Source organism: Oryza sativa, chromosome 9 (assembly GCF_034140825.1).
Source record: "Oryza sativa Japonica Group chromosome 9, ASM3414082v1".
NCBI classification, from domain to species: domain Eukaryota; kingdom Viridiplantae; phylum Streptophyta; class Magnoliopsida; order Poales; family Poaceae; genus Oryza; species Oryza sativa.
In genome coordinates, this window is record NC_089043.1 from 16,725,790 (window position 1) to 16,745,506 (window position 19,717).

Genomic DNA, 19,717 nt, shown 5'->3' on the forward strand with positions numbered 1-19,717 from the left:
TTTTCTTTTCTTATTATTATTTTTCAACAAAAAATTAGATCAAACACCAATGGTGGCCCTCTTCCACTTCCTTCTCATCTCGAAACAGCAGTCATACAGGAGCTCAGGCCGGTCAGCCATGGTGCGAACACAGTATGCTGGCTCCACGAGCTCGTCATGTAATACGTGAGCCCTCACGAGCTCATCCACAAGCCGCTGTGTTCATCCGCGCTTGCTAGGTGTGATCTATCCACGTTCTAGCTTTGCCCGGACAGCGCCATCGTCGATCGATCTCGTCTGCCGCGCCGCCATGGCCATGCTAGAGCTTGTTCAAATCTTGCGTGCTCAACCAGGTCCATTTCCTCCGCGGCCGTGCCGCTTCCGAGTTAGTCCGCATGCACTGCCCTCGGTCTCCCCTAGATGCGTCATCCTCAAGCTCATCCAATCCATGAACGCCCGAAGTGTCATTGTCCAGCTCGTCGCCGGCATTGTCGGGTCCGCACGGAAGCAAAGCCCTCCAGATTATTGTCGGCGCCCTTGAGCTCTCTCCGACATGCTGCCCTCGATCGAGCTCATCCATCGGCCCTCAAATTCGCCCCGAAGCACCACCCTCGCGCTCGTTGCGTGCTCGCCTGAGTGCCGACCCGCTCCTCCTTGCCCTGGATCCGTTGTCTACCGACCCAAGAGCCGCCGCCTCTAGCATGCCAGAACCAGCTGCCACCATCCAAGGCTCCAACTCGCTCAGCGCTATACTGTCATGGTCGAGCTCGCCTGATGCCTTGAAGAGTGGTCAACCATAGGAGGGAGAGCGCAGGAGGAAGAAGATAGAGGTAGGATGGGGTGAGCCGACGGAACTGCTGACGGAATGCTAAAAATAGTAACGGATGTAGTTTTCAGTGCTATTAAAGTGAACCATAAACTTTTAATGCTATAGAATCAAAATCGAGAACTTTCGATGCCATAGAACCAATTTTGCCAAAAAAATAATGCCGTCGTCTTTTAAAACGGGTTCTATTTAGTATATTCCTGTTTGAAAAAACTGTTGCCTTCTGAATTTTCAGTTGCAGCTTACAGTAGTTGTTAACTAAACAGGTGACCCTTTGCTGCTTTTCAAAGATTCATTCGCTAAAATCACTTGTTAACCTCGAGACAAACCCCGGTGCACGCGCTGCGCGCTAGCTGTTGTCGCCGACATGCCGGAGCAGCAGCAAACCAAGAAGCGGCGGCGGCGCCGCCCCCGCGGCGGCGCGCGGGCGGCGACGCTGCTCCTGGCGTACGCGGCGCTGGCCATGGAGCGCGCCGACGCGGCGCTGCTCCCGGCGGTGTACAGGGAGATCGGCGCCGGGCTGCGGGCCTCGCCGTCGGCGCTGGGCTCCATCGCGCTCTCCCGCTCCGTCGTGCAGGCCGCGTGCTACCCGCTCGCCGCGTACCTCGCCGCGCGCCACGACCGCCTCACCGTCGTCGCCCTCGGCGCCTTCCTCTGGGCCGCCGCCACCCTGCTCATCGCCGTCTCCACCACCTTTCCTCAGGCCAGTGATCTTTGCACGTTTCCATCGAAGCTCACCTTGCCGGCGTGCCATGCTCCATGGTTGACATGCTTTTCATGATGCGATGCAGATGGCGGTGACGGCGGCGTTGAACGGCGTCGGGCTGGCGCTGCAGATCCCGGCGATATACGCCTTCGTCGCCGATTCCGTCGATGGCACGAGCAGGGGCGTGGCGTTTGGGTGGCTCATGGTGGCGGGAAAGGTCGGCACGGTGGGTGGCACTTCTCTTGGCCTCCTCATGGCGCCCACCTCGTTCTTGGGTATTCCGGGCTGGCGCCTCGCCTTCCTCCTGCTCGCTGCCGGCGGCGCCGTGGTCGGTGTGTCCATCCGCTCGTTCGCCGCTGGCAACGACGCCGCGGCGGCGGCGACTGCGTCGACGACGACCACCGCCAAGCCGGTGCGGCAAGAGCTGCAGGAGTTCGCGAGGGAGGCGAAGGCCGTGCTGCGTGTGCCGTCGTTCCAGGTCATGGTCGCGCAGGGGCTCACGGGCTCGTTCCCCTGGTCGGCGCTCTCCTTCACGGCAATGTGGCTGGAGCTCGTGGGGTTCTCCCACGGCGAGACGGCGGCGCTCATGGCGCTGTTCAAGGCCGCCACCTCGCTGGGCGCCCTCCTCGGCGGCAAGATGGGGGACGCCATGGCGCGGCGGTTCAAGAACTCCGGCCGCATCGTCCTCGCCCAGGTCAGCTCCGGCTCGGCGGTGCCCCTCGCCGCCGTCCTCCTCCTCGCGCTCCACGGCGACCCACCCGCCGCCGCCAAGCACGGCGCCGCGCTGTTCGCCCTGGGGCTCATGGCGTCGTGGAATCCCTCGTCGACGAACGGCCCGATACTGGCGGAGATCGTGCCGCCGCGGTCGAGGACGAGCGTGTACGCGCTGGACCGGACGTGCGAGGCCGTGCTCGCGTCGTTCGCGCCGACGGTGGTCGGCGTCCTCGCCGAGCGCCTGTACGGCTACGACCTGGCTGCGCGGGGGGGCGCCGCCGCCGTCGAGGCGGAGCGGCGCAACGCGGCGTCCCTCGCGAGTGCACTGTACACCGCCATCGCCGTCCCCATGGTGCTGTGCTGCCTCATCTACTCGTTCCTGTACTGCACCTACCCGAGGGACAGGGAGGCGGCGGCGCGGGCGGAGGCGGCGGCGCCGAGGGGAGACGGCGGAGCTCGGCCCGACGGCGGCGAGGGGTCTGACACCGAGGATGAAGGGGAGGATGAGAGGAAATTGCTTCCGCAATGATGGAAATTTAGGGCTGATTTATTTTTGTTTATGCAGCTTTATATTCGTTACAAAAACTCCAGTATACCACTAGCTCACTACCAAACCATGGAAATTTATTCGGGGATAATTTAATCAAATTGTAATCGACATTTGTATTTTAGAACTTTTCATCTATAAATGAACGGAGCAGAACTCCTGCAACCACAAATCCCAAAATATATAGGGAGAGCTCACTAAATTTCAAACAGAATGCTCTCTTAACATGTGATTAGAATTAGGTATAGATGGTCAAATAGACCAGACCATCCCGTGATGGTCATGGCCCAGGCACGTCACAGCTTGTTTGATCGTGGGTCGTGCCATGCTCGGGCCGGCGCCTCAGCCCATGGGCTAACACAGCATGGTCCAAGCTCGAGCATAGTTACTCTTCCCATTTTCGGTGTTCCTCCATTTTTCTCATTTTATTTTCTAATAGAAAAAGTGCACCCAAGGTCCCTCAACTTGTCATTGAGATACAAAATCGTCCCCCAATCGCAAAACCAGATACCGGACGTCCCTCAACTAGCAAAATCTCGTTCGCTTTAGGTCCCTCGGTGATTTTTACCCCGGTTTTATCTGACGTGGCGGCTGAGTTAGCGTGGGACCCACGTGGACCCCACATATCAAACTATCCATGTCAGCCTCCTCTCTCTTCCCCCTCATCTCCCTTCGACCCTTCCTCATCTCTCTCTCACTTTTTTCCTCTTGTCCGACGGAGCAAGCGAGCCGTCGCTCGGCGGCGATGACGCGGGAGAAGGGGAGTGCGTCACCGATGCAGTGGACACGGTAGGCCCGGCGGGGGAGGAGCGCGATGGTGGCTCCCGGAGAAGAAGAACGCGGCCTCGAGCTCACGCCCACGTGCTTCAACCGTGCCGGTCCCAGGAGGCTGTCGTCTCCGATGATGGCGACGGCGGCGACGATGGAGACGCGCTACCGCCGTCGACAACGACGGAGCCGCTCCGACGAGCTACCGCCGACGGCAACGACGGAGCCGCGCCCGCGCGCTCCTGATTCCTGAAGGCGGCGCCGGCTTCGTCGCCCGTCACCTGATTCCAGAACCGATGGCTGCGGCGACGGCGGCCGTGCAGCAGCTGACCACGGACGGTGAAGGTGACGATGCAGGCGCCCACGCCACGGGCCCACGCATAGCCGTCGGAGGCGTAGCCGGCGTTGAGCTCGTTGCAGCAGCCGACGATGTGGAGGCCGGGCTCGGCGATGAGGTGATCGAGAAGCGTCAGTTTCAAGTCCCCGGGCATGGCGAAGACGTTGCTGACGCCCACCTGCACGAGGCGGTGCGCCAGGTGGCGGCCGAGTGTGGTGTCGCCGGAGGCAGCGGACGGCACCACCGCCTCCTTGGGAGATCCTCCTCCGCCGGTGGTCTTCATTGTCCTTGTTAATTCGATCGATCGATCGATTTTAGTTACTTCGCATGCGTGCGTATATATATATGCATGATGAAGAGATGATGTGCATGGTGGCTGTTGTAAATATGTGGTTGTCGATCGATCTTAATTACTTCGCATGTGGGATTTTTCGCCGCCGCCGTCCTCATCCGCTCCTGCCGCTTCTTCGATGGTGCCCGCGACGACGGTGCCGGCTCCAGGAGGTTGTCGCCGATGGCGGCGGCGGCGACGACGACGAAGACGCACCGACGCGCTACATCCGCCTTCGCCGCCGACGAAGCCGCTCTAGGGCAAACGCGCGGACGCGCTACTGCCGCCGCCGCTGACGCGCTACAGTCGTCGCTGCCGACGGAGCCGCTCCTGGCAGACGCGCTACTGCCGCCGCCGCCGACGCGCGAACACGCTACCGCCGCCGCCGTCGACAGAGCCGACGACTCGTCTGGGTGTGTGTGTAGGAGAGAGGAAGGGAGAGGAGCCTGACATGGATAGGCTGACATATGGGGCCCACATGGATCCCACGTGGGTCCCACGCTGACTCAGCCGCCACGTCAGACAAAACCGGAGTCAAAACCATCGAGGGACCTAAAGCGAACGGTTTTGCTAGTTGAGGGACGTCCGTTATCTGGTTTTACGATTGGGGGACGATTTTGTATCTCGATGATAAGTTGAGGGACCTTGGGTGCACTTTTTCCTTTTCTAATTTTCCCTTTATCTTCCTGTTTTTGTCTTCTTTTCACATTTTTTCTTTTTCCCGCATTATATTTGAAATTATGTGGCTCAAACATGCTGATGGGCCTTCATCGGGCTTGTGCTAGCATGGCACAACCCGTAGCCTTCTTGGGCTGTGCCTAGGCTGAGGCCTCTGCACGTGGGTTGGCTTGGCCCGCAACAGTTGTTGTGTCTAACTAGTCGTGCCACCGTCGAGTCCATGTGTTCTTGGTTAGGCCGTCTGTTTGGACACCTATAGAATTAGGCATTTAGCACGTATATCAATCAAACGCTGTAAAAAGAAGGAAAATTTACTACTCATGTTATGGGTTAAGTTGTTGAATGTCCAACCTCAACCATAAAACTAGGTATAACACATTGTTTAATTTTCAAATCGGATCATTTTGTCTTACTAAGTGCATTTTCGTCCAATGTGGTACATGTATAGCACGTATGTGGAGTCAAAAATAATACATCGGGAACAAATGTTCAGCGCGAAAGACGGTGCAAGGGTGAGATGTGTGTGCTAGAGGCTAAGGTGGGAGTGATGTACACTAGGAGGGACCCATGATGGTGGTTGGTGTGAAGATGGTGCATGCGAGGGCCACGATGGTGGGGATAGGAATGAGTTGGAGAAGAAGGACGCAGACCAAGCAGAGGCATGTGGGAAGGAGGAGAGGATGAGGCCATGGTGCATCTTTTCTAGGTTTATTTGCTCCCTCTGCCGCCATTGGCTGTGTGCCAAAAGCAGATCTACCACATGAGCCTCCAGCTGGCCACGACCTCTATCGCCTTCATTCCCTCTACCGCAACCACAAGGGAGCTCGAAGTTTGAAGTCTATCGACACATCCTTCACTTATGTATATAGTGGAGCACGAAACCACCATCGGCACCGACGTGATCATGTCCTCTTTTGCACTACACTACACCGATAAGAAGCACCTGAGCTTGCCAATGGATGCTTAGAAGAGGTCGAGTTGGCCGGATCTGGATAAGGAGTGGTGAGAGGGCAAGGGGCAATTACCACTGTCGATGGAAGAAGGGTCACTGATGAGGATGTATGCCATTGGGAGGACTTGGACGGTGTCAGGGAGGTGGCTATGGGTGCAGGTGGGGTGATGAGTTCGACAAGGGGGCGCATGATAGCGTCACCGGTAACAGTGGCATGGTGCATGGATAAGGAGGTTCTAGGTAGTAGACAATAGCGTAGCGGTATAAACGTCAGGGAGGGAGGGTGAAAGAGGGGGAGGAAGCGTCGCCGATAATGGTGGCATGGTGCATGGATAAGGAGGTTCTAGGTAGCAGACAACAGTGTGGTTGTTTGAATTTCATGGAGGGAGGGTGAAAGAGGAGGGAGGAGGCCGAGCGCTGCCGCTCCTCGGGCGACATCGTTGCCAAGCAGGGAAACGACTTGTATGATGCAAGCTTGGTCGTGTTCCCCACAGGAGAACAACAGAGAGGTGGAGAGAGAGAGGAAAGAGATGAAAGAAGATGAATACCTAACATGATTTTCTTAATTTTAATTGATAATTTTTATTATTGTGCAACCACGTTGAACGAAACCAATCTACAAAACTAACCAAGGAGGCTACTGTTTTAAAGTTGAGGGAGACACCATGCCTGCTTTTATAGTTGAGGGAGGAAAATCGGATTTGAGGTATAGTTGAGTGAGGTAATATAAAGCTTTTCATAAAGAGAAATACAACCAATAATAGAGAACACCAAACTTGGATATTCAAGCATCTAGGCCGACAACCCATTTTCTTAAGCGTGAAGCCCAATACCGGCCCAAACCTAACACTGCACATCAAGAAGACCTCAAGCCCCATCGCCCCCAACAAACTTTAAAAAGGAAAAGCTGCAAATGGCAAAATTAGTGATGTCCAGATTACGCCAGAATTGATTGTCCTAGATCGCTCCAATAATATATGTGCGTCTGTTGGCACAAAGAGGCGACGCTTATTAATAGGTAGATAAGATGTCTACATACTAGTACTACTACATTATACATGCAGATATGTTGTCATCAACGATAAAAGTCTTTGTTATCCTATTGTGCACGCGTGACTGAAGGAACACAACAAAATTTACAAGATTATGAATAATAAACGCATGAAGCTGATCGGAATGACAATCTCCAATTACTTGCTTGTTCTTGTTTTTTTTTTCTCTCTCTTTTATAGTGTTCTCCGATGTGACAACTGACAAGATCACAATTAGCAGTACATCATTAGTTATTCTAATCGTAATAGTGTAATCCCCGCATCAAAATGGCTGAATTAAATGGAAATGGGACAAATGTAGCTTATTTGACATGATCATTGTCAGAGATAAACGATCTGGATCTATAAGTGTTTAGGAGTAAAATAGTATTTTGTGTAAATGGCACTGCCACACTCGCACTATAATAGAATGGAATAGAAGTAGCTAGTTAGGCATTATACATTTCAAGCCTAGAGATTTCATAAGAAACTCAATCCACGTCGCCTTCAAAATGCTTTCTGGATTACTTGCCGCCGGAGAGATGTGCACACCGGGCGCTTCAAAAAAATATGTTTTCTAAAGAAACCTTCTTCTATGCTTACATTGTTTTATATCACTTGCTCTATTTTTAAAGTTTATTTCTTAAAATATCAAATTGGTAGCAGAAAAAGTTAAGGACAATAATCCAAATCACCTAACTAAAAAAAACATCCTAGCTGGACAATAGCGACACATTGACAGACATGTGGACTACGTGGCTTCAATCAAGGTTAAGCCGAGCTTGCTTAGGTTGAGTTCGGCAAAACAGCTTCGCTGAGATAGTATATCCTGTTCTCTGTTAATATGGTGAACTGCAAAACGATACATGCAAAAGTATTATATTCAAAAGTTATTTAGAAGAATATAATATCCGATACTTAATTAATCATGTGTTAATAAGATGTTCCTTTTCAATACTTGCTATGTTTCATATTTTAAGTCGTTTAACTATTTCCCTAGTAAGTTTGTAGCAAAATACTATAGTAATATTTCTAATAAAAACTAATATTATATCAAAATATATTCAATGTTAAATTTAAGAAACTAATTTGATATCGTAAATGTTACTAATTTTTTCTATAAATTTCACAAAGCTAAAAAAATTGATTAAGAAAAAAGTTAGACGACTTAAAATATAAGACTTAAAAGTTAAAATATAAAACAGAGGAGAGGAGGTTAGTAAACATGAGCCAAACATCTGAATCGAACTGGGATTGATCCATGGATGAAGGATGATGGATCGATCTCCCCTGATTACAACAGTCGCTTTATTCGTGGCGCAGATTGTCGGTCGTCAGTTGCCACCACCCGGCCGCCACCATGTGACGCCTTACTGTGCGCGCGCGCGCGCGCTCTGGCATTCTCTTCTTTTCTTCCTCCTCCTCCTCCTCACATCACAGCTTAGCTGTGGTGGGTGGCGTGGTGCAGCTCACAGTTCACAGCTCACTCCGCTTCCACTTCGCTCTCGCTCTTCCAGCTCGCTGTGTTGTTCGATCGTTTCTGCCACCGCCGGCGCCCGGCCATGGCGTGCCGCGGGCGGAGGGTGGCGGTCGTAATGATGCTCGCGCTTCTTTTGCTCTGCTTCTTCCACGCTGCCGTCTGTGCTTCTGCTTCGCCGGCGGTGGCGTCGCGCAAGGCGAATTTGTCCGGCAGGAAGGGTGGTTTGGCGGCGGCGGCGACTGCGGAGAGAGCACTGCCACTGAAGAAGAGGATGGTGGCGGCGGCGGCCAAGGATCAGAGTGGAGTGCTTAAACATGGCAAGAAACTCAGCTCCGGTGATGTCCCCACCGCCAAAACTGCCACGACCAAGACTCCGGCGACGGCCAACACCAAGCTTCTGAAGGAGGACAAGGCGGCGAAGCTCACCAAGATCGGCACCAAGAAGTCGCCGGAGTACATGGCGAATACCAAGACCAAGAAAGCATTCGAGTCCAATGCCGTTGATGTAATGAAGATTGAGGAATCGAGGAAATCGGCGGAGGAGGTGGCGGCGACGTTGGCGGAACAGGACGGAGCGGAGGACCTGATCTCGGAGTTCCGGGAGCTGCCGGCGCGGCTGCAGGAGACGCTCGTGCCGGACCTGGCGCGGCTGTCGTCGACGTCCAGGGCGTACCTGTCGGCGGCGAACGCCGGCATCGCCGACGGGGTGCGGCCGCTGCTGGGCGGGCGGTGGGCGCCCGTGGCGGCGACCGCGGCGTCGGCGGCGGTCCTGCTGCTGCCGCTGTGCCTGCTCGCGGCGCTGGTGCGGCGTGTCGGCGCGTACCTCCCGCTCCTCCGCCGCGCGCTGCTGCTGGCGCAGGCGTACCTCGCCATCTACTTCGCGACGCTCGCCGTGGCCGCCGCGGCCACGGGGCTGGAGCCGCTCCGGTTCTTCCACGCGGCGTCGCCCGCCGCGTACGCGTGGACGCAGGCGGCGCAGTCGCTCGGGTACGTCGCCTACCTCGTGCTCCAGATGGTGGACCTCGTCGCCGCGTTCTCCTCCTCCCCCGGCGGCGGCGCCGGCGCCGGGGAGGACGCGTCGCTGTCGTCCAGGGCGCTGTCGCTGGCGCAGATGATGGTGGGGCTCGCCGTCGGGCTGCACTACTACGCCGCGGTGTTCCACCGCGCCGCCGCCGGCGAGGCGCCGCGCGCCACGTGGCGCGTCCACGCGGTGTACGCGGCGTGCTTCGTGGTGGTGTGCGCGTTCGCGCGCGCCGAGAGGAGGAAGAAGGCCTACCTCGCCGGCGCCGCCGAGCCGTGGAAGAAGAGCTGACGACGACTCATCGTTGCTTTGCACAGTGATCTGAAAAAAAAAACATTTGCAATGTAAATTTCACTCTTTTTTTATCTTATTTTGTTACTCACTGGTATCTTTCCTGGTACAGACGATGAAAATGGAGCAAACATAAGAGTGCAATTGGTGTAAAGTGTAAACAGCAATGTTAATTACTAGGAGTGATATTAGCAGAGGTAAAATTTGCCAGTAATTTGGTACTGAAAATGTACTCTCCAAAGTCAAAACTTGTAATCTCCACACAAAAACTTTCTGCATTACACTTGGTTGTTTCACCTGCTTGTGTGATGGTGTAATAGATTATTAGTAGTTAATGATAGTGATAATGCAGATTTCTCAGTTATGCACCGTCTGCAATTTGCCATGTGTAGCTTTCTTCCTCTGCATCTCGAGAAACAAACAAGAGAGTCAGTAATGAAAACAGAGGAAGATTGGTGCCATAGATGCGGTTGGAGCGAGGCCCCTTCAGAATTCAGAGCATTGACAGCGACCATTTGCTGAGCACTGTTTGGATCATACACCGACACTAACAAGCAGTCATGGGTTTGCATATATACAGATCAGCAATTTGGTGCTTTTTTGGAACATGAGAAATGTTTCATACCTACCTTAAATGATTGGACGATTTCAGAACGAAATAGATAAAGCTTATGTGTAATGTCCAATGCGGGGAATGTTGGTCTAAGACGATACTTGGGAGCTCGAGATTCTGATAAGTAGCTAATGAGAAATCAAATCTAAGGTCTTGTTTAGGAGAGCTTTAGATTTTAAGAAAAAAAAGTTGGTTGGTAGCCAGCTTATGAGAATATTAAAAAGATATATTTCCTACCTTTTTAGCTTTTAATTCATTTTCTAATTTGAGTGACAATCTAAACTGTTTGGGTAGCTGGAGATTCTTGGATAATCTATAACTACTAGAAGCTCTTCCGAATAGGATTTAAAAGGTTAGGCTTCGTGAAATAGCTTATTTTCTAGATTTCACGAAGCCTAGCCTTTAAAGTCAAGGCTAGGCTTTGTGTGTTCTATCTTCTATCTTTTAGATTTTCTAAATTGGGTTACAATCTAAACCATTCAAGGAAGCTGAATAATCCTTGTGGATTTGTAACACCAATAGGTATAATAGCATACTATAAACCAGCTATAAGCACATGTGGAGAGAAGAGAGAAGATAAGTGGCTTATAGATTTATAGCCAGCTGTAAACCGGACTCCAAGACGCTGTGTATATGAGAGGTAGGATCAAAAATTAATGGTGTAGTATATATTTATAAGTAACTTTTGTATAAATTAACTATTAGATTGGTTGTAAATGATTTGGTGGTAGTAGTTGGCTGTACTATTAAACTGCTCTTATGGTAGCATGGTTGGCTATACTTATTCCTTTTCTATATGGAACTTGCTTTAAAAAATCATATTAACCCATTTTTCAAAAAAAAAAACTAATACTTAATTAATCATGTGCTAATAAGTTACTCCGTTTTACGTGCGCGGAGAATTAGTTCCTAACCTAGGGAGCCGAACACAGCCTGTCGGTGATATGGGACTGAGAGGAAAGGACCCTTTCACCTAGCCACGTGGCCGCGCGGCCTAGCCCCCCCCTCATCGGGGGAGGGAGGGGGGTCGGGCGTGCAAGTAACGAGTAGCCAAGAGGCGCCTGTAACTGCCTAGGGGCCTCAGGGTATCCTGCCGCGCCCCTCGGGTCCGAGGGGCTGCGTCACCCTGAGGCCCTCACTTGGCTGCCACGTTGCAGCTGAGTGGGCGGAGGAAGGGGCGCTGCCAGGTGTATTGATGGGCAGTGCCCCAACAACCCCTGCCGCATTTAATGCGGCATGGGCAGTCGTGCGACGCCTAGTCGATTGACGTGCGTCAATCGCCATTGACCGGGCTATGACCGGTCGCAGGCGGATGGGACGGGCGGCAACGCACCCACGTCCCGCCCTATGTCAGGCGGCGTGGGGGCAGGTATGCCCTGTCCCATCGACGCCCAGCGACCGATGTTCAACTGGTGCACCCCCTGTGCATGAACCCACAAAAAGTCTCCAGGAATTTTAGAGGGAATGACAGGGGGTGTCTCCCGTGTCAGACAAAGGACGGTGCTGGGGCCCACCCGAGGACAAGCGGCCACCATGCTTCCGGCCTAAGGCATGGTCGGTAGCTCAACCCCCCTCCAAGGACGAGATGCGCAGAGGCGGTGCATGTGGTATCCCCTTGAACTATAAGAGGAGGACCTTGCCCACCAAGCAAGGGGACGACTCTTGGAAGCTTGAACCTTAGGTGGAAACTAGCCCGCCGGTCTCCTAGGGTTTGAGTTCTCTTGTAATAGCATAAGCATAATTCCACACACAGGAGTAGGGTATTACGCTTCCCAGCGGCCCGAACCTGTATAATCCCTCGTCTCTCACTCGATCACCATCCACCTCACTAACTTAATCCACAGCGGAGATACGCTCTTGATCATCGCGCCTTATCCCCTGGCCGAATTCACAAAAGGGGGTCTCACGTCCTCCCGCTAGAGAGGATCACTCCTCGACACAGCCTAAATGAGGTCCCAAGGCAATATTAAGGATGGTTTTGGCTGATGTGGCACTCGAAGCCATAAAAAAAATAGAACCCATGTGTGACCCGCATGTCAGTGAACAATATATGCTTCCTTTTACCTCCCTTCTCCCCCATCCTTTGGTCTCGGTGGTGGTGGATGTGGTGGAGGCGCGTGGGTGGTCGAAGGGCATGTGGTGGGCCCGACGGCAATGGTGGAGGCACACCTCGCGTCCTACAAGCCAAGTGGAGGGCACTAGGCAGTGTGTTACCCTGCTCCCGACGCTGGGTGGTGACGGCTAGGCGGAGGTGGATCCGGTTATCGTGGTGGTGGGAGGCCCAGCTTGACAACGCCACTGGTGCCGCTCAACTCCTCTCCCACCGTCCGCCATGTGTCGCCTAGCTCCTCTCCCACATCGGCCTTCACCCTAAAGATAAGGAGAGAGGTGAAGGGAGGAGGAAGAAAGAATTGGTCGATGAAACATGGAGCTCACGTGATCCTACGGTGATTCAACTCTCCACGTTCAGCCAAACTAGGCATAAAAGTGCTTTGGGATCTCAGTTAATCCGGTTTTGTAAGTTGAGTACTCCCTCCGTTTCACAATGTAAGCCATTCTAACATTTTCCACATTCATATTGATGTTAATGAATCTAGATTGATATATATGCCTAGATTCATTAATATCAATATGAATGTGAAAAATGCTAGAATGACTTACATTGTGAAATGGAGGGAGTAACACATTATATCTTGTATTATGGTTCGAGGATGTAATCCAAACTCGACGTCAAAGACGAGGGACCTAAAGTGAACACATTCCCAAAGAAAACAGGTAGTGAAGTCTCGGGCTTGGAATAGGCCTGATCCAAGCAGTCAAAGGTCCAGTTATTACCGGGCTGGGCCGGCCCAGCTCTGCCGTTCGTGTTTCCAGATAGGCCCATATCCAGCCCATAGAGGCCCACCTTCCCACAAACCGGCCCGTTAAGGCCCACGGTTAATCTCTTCTTCCTCTCCTCCCCCTTCCCTTCCGTTACCAGTCCACACCGGTGGAACCCTTCGCCGCCGCCGCCCCTCCTCCCCTCCCCTCCTCGCCGCGGCGCCCTCCGATCTCCGCCGCCCACCTCCTCCTCCCTTCCGCCGCCGCCGCCATGGCTGGGCAGCCCCGCGACCGCGCGTCACGCGCCGGCCGTAAGAACCGCGCCGTGCGTGCGGGCCCTGCCTCCGCCTCCGCCTCCGCCGCGGCGGTGGCTGCGGCGGCGGCCGCCCCGACCGCATCCGATCCCGATCCGTCCGGGGAGGATGCGGCGCCGTGGGGGCGCGCCTCGGCGGACGAGCTGGAGGATCGGCTGCTGAGGAGGCTGGAGGATGCCTACGCGGCGGCGCTGGCCCGCCTCGCCGACCTCGGGTACTGCGAGGAGGCGGCGCTCCACGCCGTGCTCCGCGCGGGCCACTGCTACGGGAAGCTGGGGGAACCCGTGGCCAACATCGTCGCCAACGCGCGCGTCTTCCTCTCAGACCCCGATCACGCCGGTGGGGCAGGCGGGTTCGCCGACCTCCGCCGCCTCGAAGAGTACTCCCTCGCGGGGCTCGTCTGCCTCCTCCAGAGCAGCCGCCCCACCCTCTCCCGCGCCGAGGCCATGTGGTGCCTCCTCTCCTGTGATCTCCGCCTCGATCAGGCCATTTCCATGGGCGCCAACCTCAACGAGAAGCCTACGCCTGCAATCGCCTCTGCTGAGAGTGACGAGCTTCCCCCACCCGCCGCTGCAGCCCCGGGGCAGCGTGGTTACTGTCACTACCATACCACCACAGCCTCCGCTACCCCTGACACCGCGTTGTTTGATCCTGATAATTTCATGCGACTCGCAATGCGCCAGGGCCCTGGCAGTGTTTCTGGTGTGATCTCCTGCATCAAGACCACCTGGTCAAGGTCCAATGGTATCGCATCGGATGCGCAGACTAACCAGCCAGTTACAATGAAGCTCTCCACAGAGGAGATCATTGACTCCATTGTAAAGGAGCTCAAGTTGCTGGACATTGATAAGAAAGACGCCCCTGATGTGAAGCCTGATCCGAAGAATGAGATGGTGCGCGATCTCATCAGGCAGACACGGGAGATGGAGGCGCAACTCAAGGAGCGCAAAGAGTGGGCGCAGCAGAAGGCGATACAGGCTGCTCGCAAGCTTGGCACTGATCTCACTGAGCTGCGTGTGCTACGTATGCAGCATGATGAGAACCAGCGGCGCAAGAAGGATAAGCAGGAAATGGAAGATGAGACAATGAAGCGGCTCACACAACTGGAGAATGAGCTGAAGAAGAAGAGTGGGCAGCTTGACCGGAGTAATGCCACAGTGCAGAAACTGGAAATGGAGAATGCAGAGATACGTGCAGAGATGGAAGCTGCAAAGCTGAGTGCTTCAGAGTCAGAACGGCAATGCCAGAAGTTGGTAAAGAAAGAGAAGAAGGACAGCAAAAGGCTTGAGATGTGGGACCGCCAAAAGGCAAAGCTTCAGGAGGACATTGCTGAATGCAAGACAAAGATTACGCAGGTGGACAGGGAACTTGCTGAGATCAACAAGGCAATAAGAAATATGGAGGTGAGGATGATCTTGCATAATTTATTATGTCTTTTGCAAGCACCTCAAGTCTTTATATCCTTCTTTCTTATTTTCTGGCAAGTACTTGTATGTCACAAGCTTCCTACCACGAGAGATTGCACTGTTTTGATTATGTATAGTCGTAGACTTGCAGTAGAGAATTAACCGTTAGAGGTAGTGGTCATCGGTAATAATACAATGCCAATAAATTGTTACAATTCTGAATAACCTATAGTGCTCTCCTGTAGGTATTTTGTGGTAAAGTTGGTAAAACCATAATGACTCGTGAAAGTATGTGGCCTCTCATGGTTTGACACAATACAGTAGAATATGGCATTATGGCTTATACCTTATTCTGGTCATATGACCAAACTTTGGATTAAATAGTTAGCGATTAACTATTGGACTGTTGATGCCAACTGGTAGTTACTGGGGCTCTTCCCTTATTGATATGCATACCGACATTTCTCTGCATGATTACAGGTTGTGTTAGATGTATGTTAACAGCTATAGTAAGGGACATATCTGGTCTTTGTGTTCATTTATCACTATTATTTACTCTTTTTTTTTTATGAAATGGATTATGCTTCACCAGTAATTGTTCATAACTCTTTACTGAGCTATTACTCAGTAAGCTTTACCTTCTACTTTACTGTGGACCTGTGAGGGTCAGAGTGATCATATATTTACCAATGACTTGCCTTCTAAGTTAAACTGATATAGATTGTTTGATAGGACTAGACATCCTGAAAATAGTGTTGGTGACAGTGGAGTGTTGATGCTTGGAGAGCACATGCAATAAACCTATATACCGTGGCATTGTTTTCTTGATTTGTCACCTTCTGATACACCATGTGTTGTGATATTGTGCTTTGATCTGATTCTATCATGTCCCAGGTAGCCGTATGAATCATGTTGGACTGCCATGCTCAATTTCTATTTTGAATGTTTTGTTTTCAATTGGAAAATTAGTATAGAACCATCTGGCAGCTGAAAATAATACTCATTTTGTAACTTCTCGTCGGAATTATTCGACATGCAGGACTAGTGTACTTTGCGTTGTGTTTTCTTCTCTTTGCTTGAGTTTTGCCCATGCTTTCTCGAATTTTGAAACATTGTTTCTGTTAGAACTGAAACTCCCATTCAATCAGTATCAATCATACATAAGTTTGGTTCCCATTAACTTTTTGGATTTTGACTTTACCCAACCATTAAAGTTTACTTCTTTCTATTTGCATGTTTTGCTGGTGCTGCTATTTGAATGGACTAAATTCTAACTAAAGCTATTGCAAAATATGTTATTAATAGTTCTACCATCAAAATGAGAAAAAAAAACTGCATTAAGAATCTAGATAATGCTCTTCACTACCTCAAGAGTAGTCCCTTATATTATGGGCTGAAGGTAGTAGTTGCTAGTGTCTCGGCAGAGTTGAAAAATCCATGTTGCCAGTTTTAGTGTTGCAATCAATTTGTCCTCGAATTCTTTTAAAGAAGCTGTTATGTGTAGACATTTCGATCTAGTGACTTTTTCTCTTCAGCAAGGCATTAACACAGTTATTTTGCATTCCAGTAAAATAGGGTTTATTTTGTCTCTATTTCTATTTCCTTGTCCTCCTCAATTGATGATGTTCATTATAGGTTTTTGCGGATTGTATCATCCGTATATTCAGTTACCATGTCTATGAGATGCCTATTGGGCATTGCAAACATGCTGATTGTGTTTTCTAGATGCTTACCATAACTGTTTGATTAATTTTCTACGCAACTGCTTTCTAGTTTTAACTAAAGTCAAATTCTCTTATAATTAAACTCCATCGCTAGATGAGCTAAAATAACTCAGTATGTCAGCTGGACTGAGCATTTACACAAAAAAGATAAGTCTTTGTTCATCGGTATCTTTTGAACTTGTGCTAAGCCTATGTCTTGATGATTTTTGGGTGTTTGAATGAAACTATATATGTATCAAAATTGCAAGCCAGCATCGTATGTTGAATATCTAAAAACACGGTAATGTCCTCATTTTCTTGTTTCCATGAAATAGCACATCAATTATTTATTTGCAAAACTGGTTGTGTACTTGTATAGCACCCGAATATCCAATTTAGGTATGTACTGTAGATCTCAGTGCACTTCAATTCCATAAAAACCACACCTGTTACCGTATTTTTATTTGTGTGCACTAAACAAATATTTTGTTGGATTGGCTTGTTATGCCCTTGCTCTGTCCTTGGTTTAGATTGAGGGTCCTTCCAGACAGCTTCCCTCTGTTTTTCACTACCTATCTCTCACTCTCTACCTTAAAGTCACGAGCCTTGAATGCAAAGGGGTAGTGATGTCAAAGATTAGAACAGCATGCACATCAACATCCAGAGATTGCCTGGATATGCAATTATTACTTTAAAGAAATGAATGTGCAAGTAGATACAAATTTGCAAGTAACGAGCCAAGTAATTAAACAAGAACATACCAAATGTAATGAAAAGAGATCTCCGTATCGAGAGCAGTGCTGCCGCTGCTGCGTGCTTCTTCTGCGTACGCTGATGACCTCACCGTTCAGTTTCTACTGCTGCTCCTCGCCATCTCCTTGTCCACTTTGATGCTGTCATCCATCAATCCATTGTCCTCACCCTAGGGCGCTGCTTCATCACCATTGCCATTGACTTGGGTGCCAGTGGTGTGAGATGGATATGGCGGTAGCGGGGGATGTTCTGCCAACCTCTTGACGCATTGCTTGATGAATCTGATGCATGCATCCATATTGTTGCATAAGTAGAGAATGCCTTCAAGCAGTCATGTGATGTTTGAGCCAGTACATGATGCAATGTTTGGTTGCTTATATTCATAGCACTATTTGTTTCATGTCCATCTGTTCCTAGGAAATGTTGAAAAATAAGGAAACACTAGCGGAAGTTGACAGAAATGGCAAATAAGGTATCATTTTAAAGTGCACAAGGAATCTTTGATGGTATAAAGTTAAAATGGTGATTGCTTGGGTATTATAAACCCGAAATTTCCCTTTTTTTCACAACAAGTGCCTTTGTTATACATATAAATCTCTTAGTTTTGTGCCTTGTGTTTTGATTGTTCTGTTTTTATGCTATAATTTTATGTCAAAGCTTAGAAGCCTGGACTACTGTTGGTTAGACAGAAAGCCTTGACCACCGGTTGGTGCAGTTTGTAAGGAGAAACTAGAAGAGGATAGAACAAGGCCCACCAAAAAAAAAAGACCTTTTATTGAGCACCAGGTGCTATAGATCGAACCCTCAACCTACGCTTCACTATACAAAGCGCTTACCAGCTGTGCTGTGCTTATCATTTGAGTGCATGGGCAAATATGATGCAGTTACACTAGATTAGCAAGCCGTGTGCAATGAAAATATTTCCACAAAACCATATCCTGAGGAGAGTCGGGACGCGGGAAGTATTTGATTGTATTTGGATCGTTGGTCAGACCAGCTGGCCAGTGAGCGCAAACACTCTTGATCCAATGAATAGCCTGGTTTCTGAAACAACAAATTTAGTGCTTGAATGTTAGTCTATACTACTATGAGGGTAAGGAGTTATATTTAGCAGTAGAAATTGATTTGTCCTCTGATTTGATATGGTTGTCTTTGTTTTAATATTATGCTAGATCATCTTTTTACTGCTTCTGATACCTGTGAACAACTTTGAGATGCATTACTCATTTCAGCATTTTAGCTAATCGCTGATGCAAGCTATGATTGTTGCCTTACAAATACATCTCTAATGTGTTTGATCTGCAGATGAAAATAAGAGAAGACACAAAAGCCAAAGAAGAAAACCTGGCGCTTGCAGAACAGGAGCACGCGAAGCGGGAATCTGCCAAAGCGAATGCTGAACGCCGACTGGAAGAAATACGCCAGAAGACAGAAGTGGAGTCTCGGTGCTTCAAAGATGATATCAAGAGGCTTGAAGATGAACTAGCCCGTCTACAAAAGTCGATGGGTGTTAATCATCCAACTGTTCCCTCAACCCACCCTCCTGGTGTGGCCGATCGAAACTCCACGCGGGCGCCAAAGCAGCCCACCAACCAAAGGCCATCGCCCGCGTCGAACAAGCAGTCGCAAGCGCCTACCCAGAAGACAAGCCGTCGCAGGGACTGCGTGATCTGCAAGAGGGAGGAGGCGTGCGTGATCCTGCTTCAGTGCGCCCACCAGGTGCTCTGCGTCGGTTGCAACAAGAGGCATGAGGAGAAGGGCGTGGCCCGGTGCCCCTGCTGCAATGCCAAAGTCGAGGAGAGGATCAGGGTTTTTGGCGCCAGCTCCAACTGAGGGTCACCTGGTGGTGGTGCTGCCGATTGGGTTTTGGTGCTGATGCTGCTCTCTGCTATGCCTACCTGCCTTCTGTTTTTTCTTTCCCCCGGGGTGAGGAGAAGTTTGTGGTTTTGCTTCCTTTACCTCCTTTACTGTGAAGAATGTCTTATAGGTCTGCACCTGAGATGTTTTTACCTTGCTGCTTCAGCTGTTTCATGGATGTTATGCTGAATGGCGACTCTCTTGGGGTACATGGGTATAATTGAACCTTTTTTTTGGTTATAGGAAAAACAAACAAACAGCAACTGATTGGATACATGCAACAACAATGGTACATTTCCCACCCTATACATCTGTCTAGTGGTGGTTATTTTCGTTGTTTTTCTGGAAGGGAGGGGTGTTGGAGATTTCAGTCAGAAGTGAAGTCGGCAATGCTCTGCTGCTGTGGGTGGTTAGGATTATGGAGAGGGTGAAGATATTCCGTTGTCACGATTGCATCTTAATTTGATCCTACTTATCTTTTCCTTTGAGAACGGTAACTTGGGAGTGTCTCGTGGTGAGAGGACAAAAATCTTGAGATCCAAGAAGTGTGTACTATCAACGATCGACGTGATCGATGCTAGCTCTACCAG

The 19,717-nt window shown here is 50.5% G+C and overlaps 3 protein-coding genes across 3 annotated transcripts; all 3 read left to right on the forward strand.

Annotated features, from left to right (window-relative positions):
• Positions 1-1,172: 1,172 nt before the first annotated feature.
• LOC107276164 (uncharacterized) lies at positions 1,173-2,834 on the forward strand. Its single transcript, XM_015755678.3, has 2 exons — positions 1,173-1,508; positions 1,597-2,834. The coding sequence occupies exons 1-2, from the start codon at positions 1,173-1,175 to the stop codon at positions 2,752-2,754; spliced, it is 1,494 nt and encodes a 497-aa protein (XP_015611164.2). The 3' UTR covers positions 2,755-2,834.
• A 5,336-nt stretch (positions 2,835-8,170) lies between these two features.
• Positions 8,171-10,025, forward strand: LOC107276932 (uncharacterized). Its single transcript, XM_015755816.3, has one exon. It carries the CDS (start codon positions 8,432-8,434, stop codon positions 9,659-9,661), a length of 1,230 nt encoding a protein of 409 aa, XP_015611302.1. The 5' UTR covers positions 8,171-8,431; the 3' UTR covers positions 9,662-10,025.
• Positions 10,026-13,249: 3,224 nt separating this feature from the next.
• LOC4346894 (MND1-interacting protein 1) lies at positions 13,250-19,455 on the forward strand. The gene is made up of 2 exons (XM_015757056.2): positions 13,250-14,811; positions 18,576-19,455. The coding sequence occupies exons 1-2, from the start codon at positions 13,366-13,368 to the stop codon at positions 19,101-19,103; spliced, it is 1,974 nt and encodes a 657-aa protein (XP_015612542.1). The 5' UTR covers positions 13,250-13,365; the 3' UTR covers positions 19,104-19,455.
• The last annotated feature ends 262 nt before the right edge of the window (positions 19,456-19,717 follow it).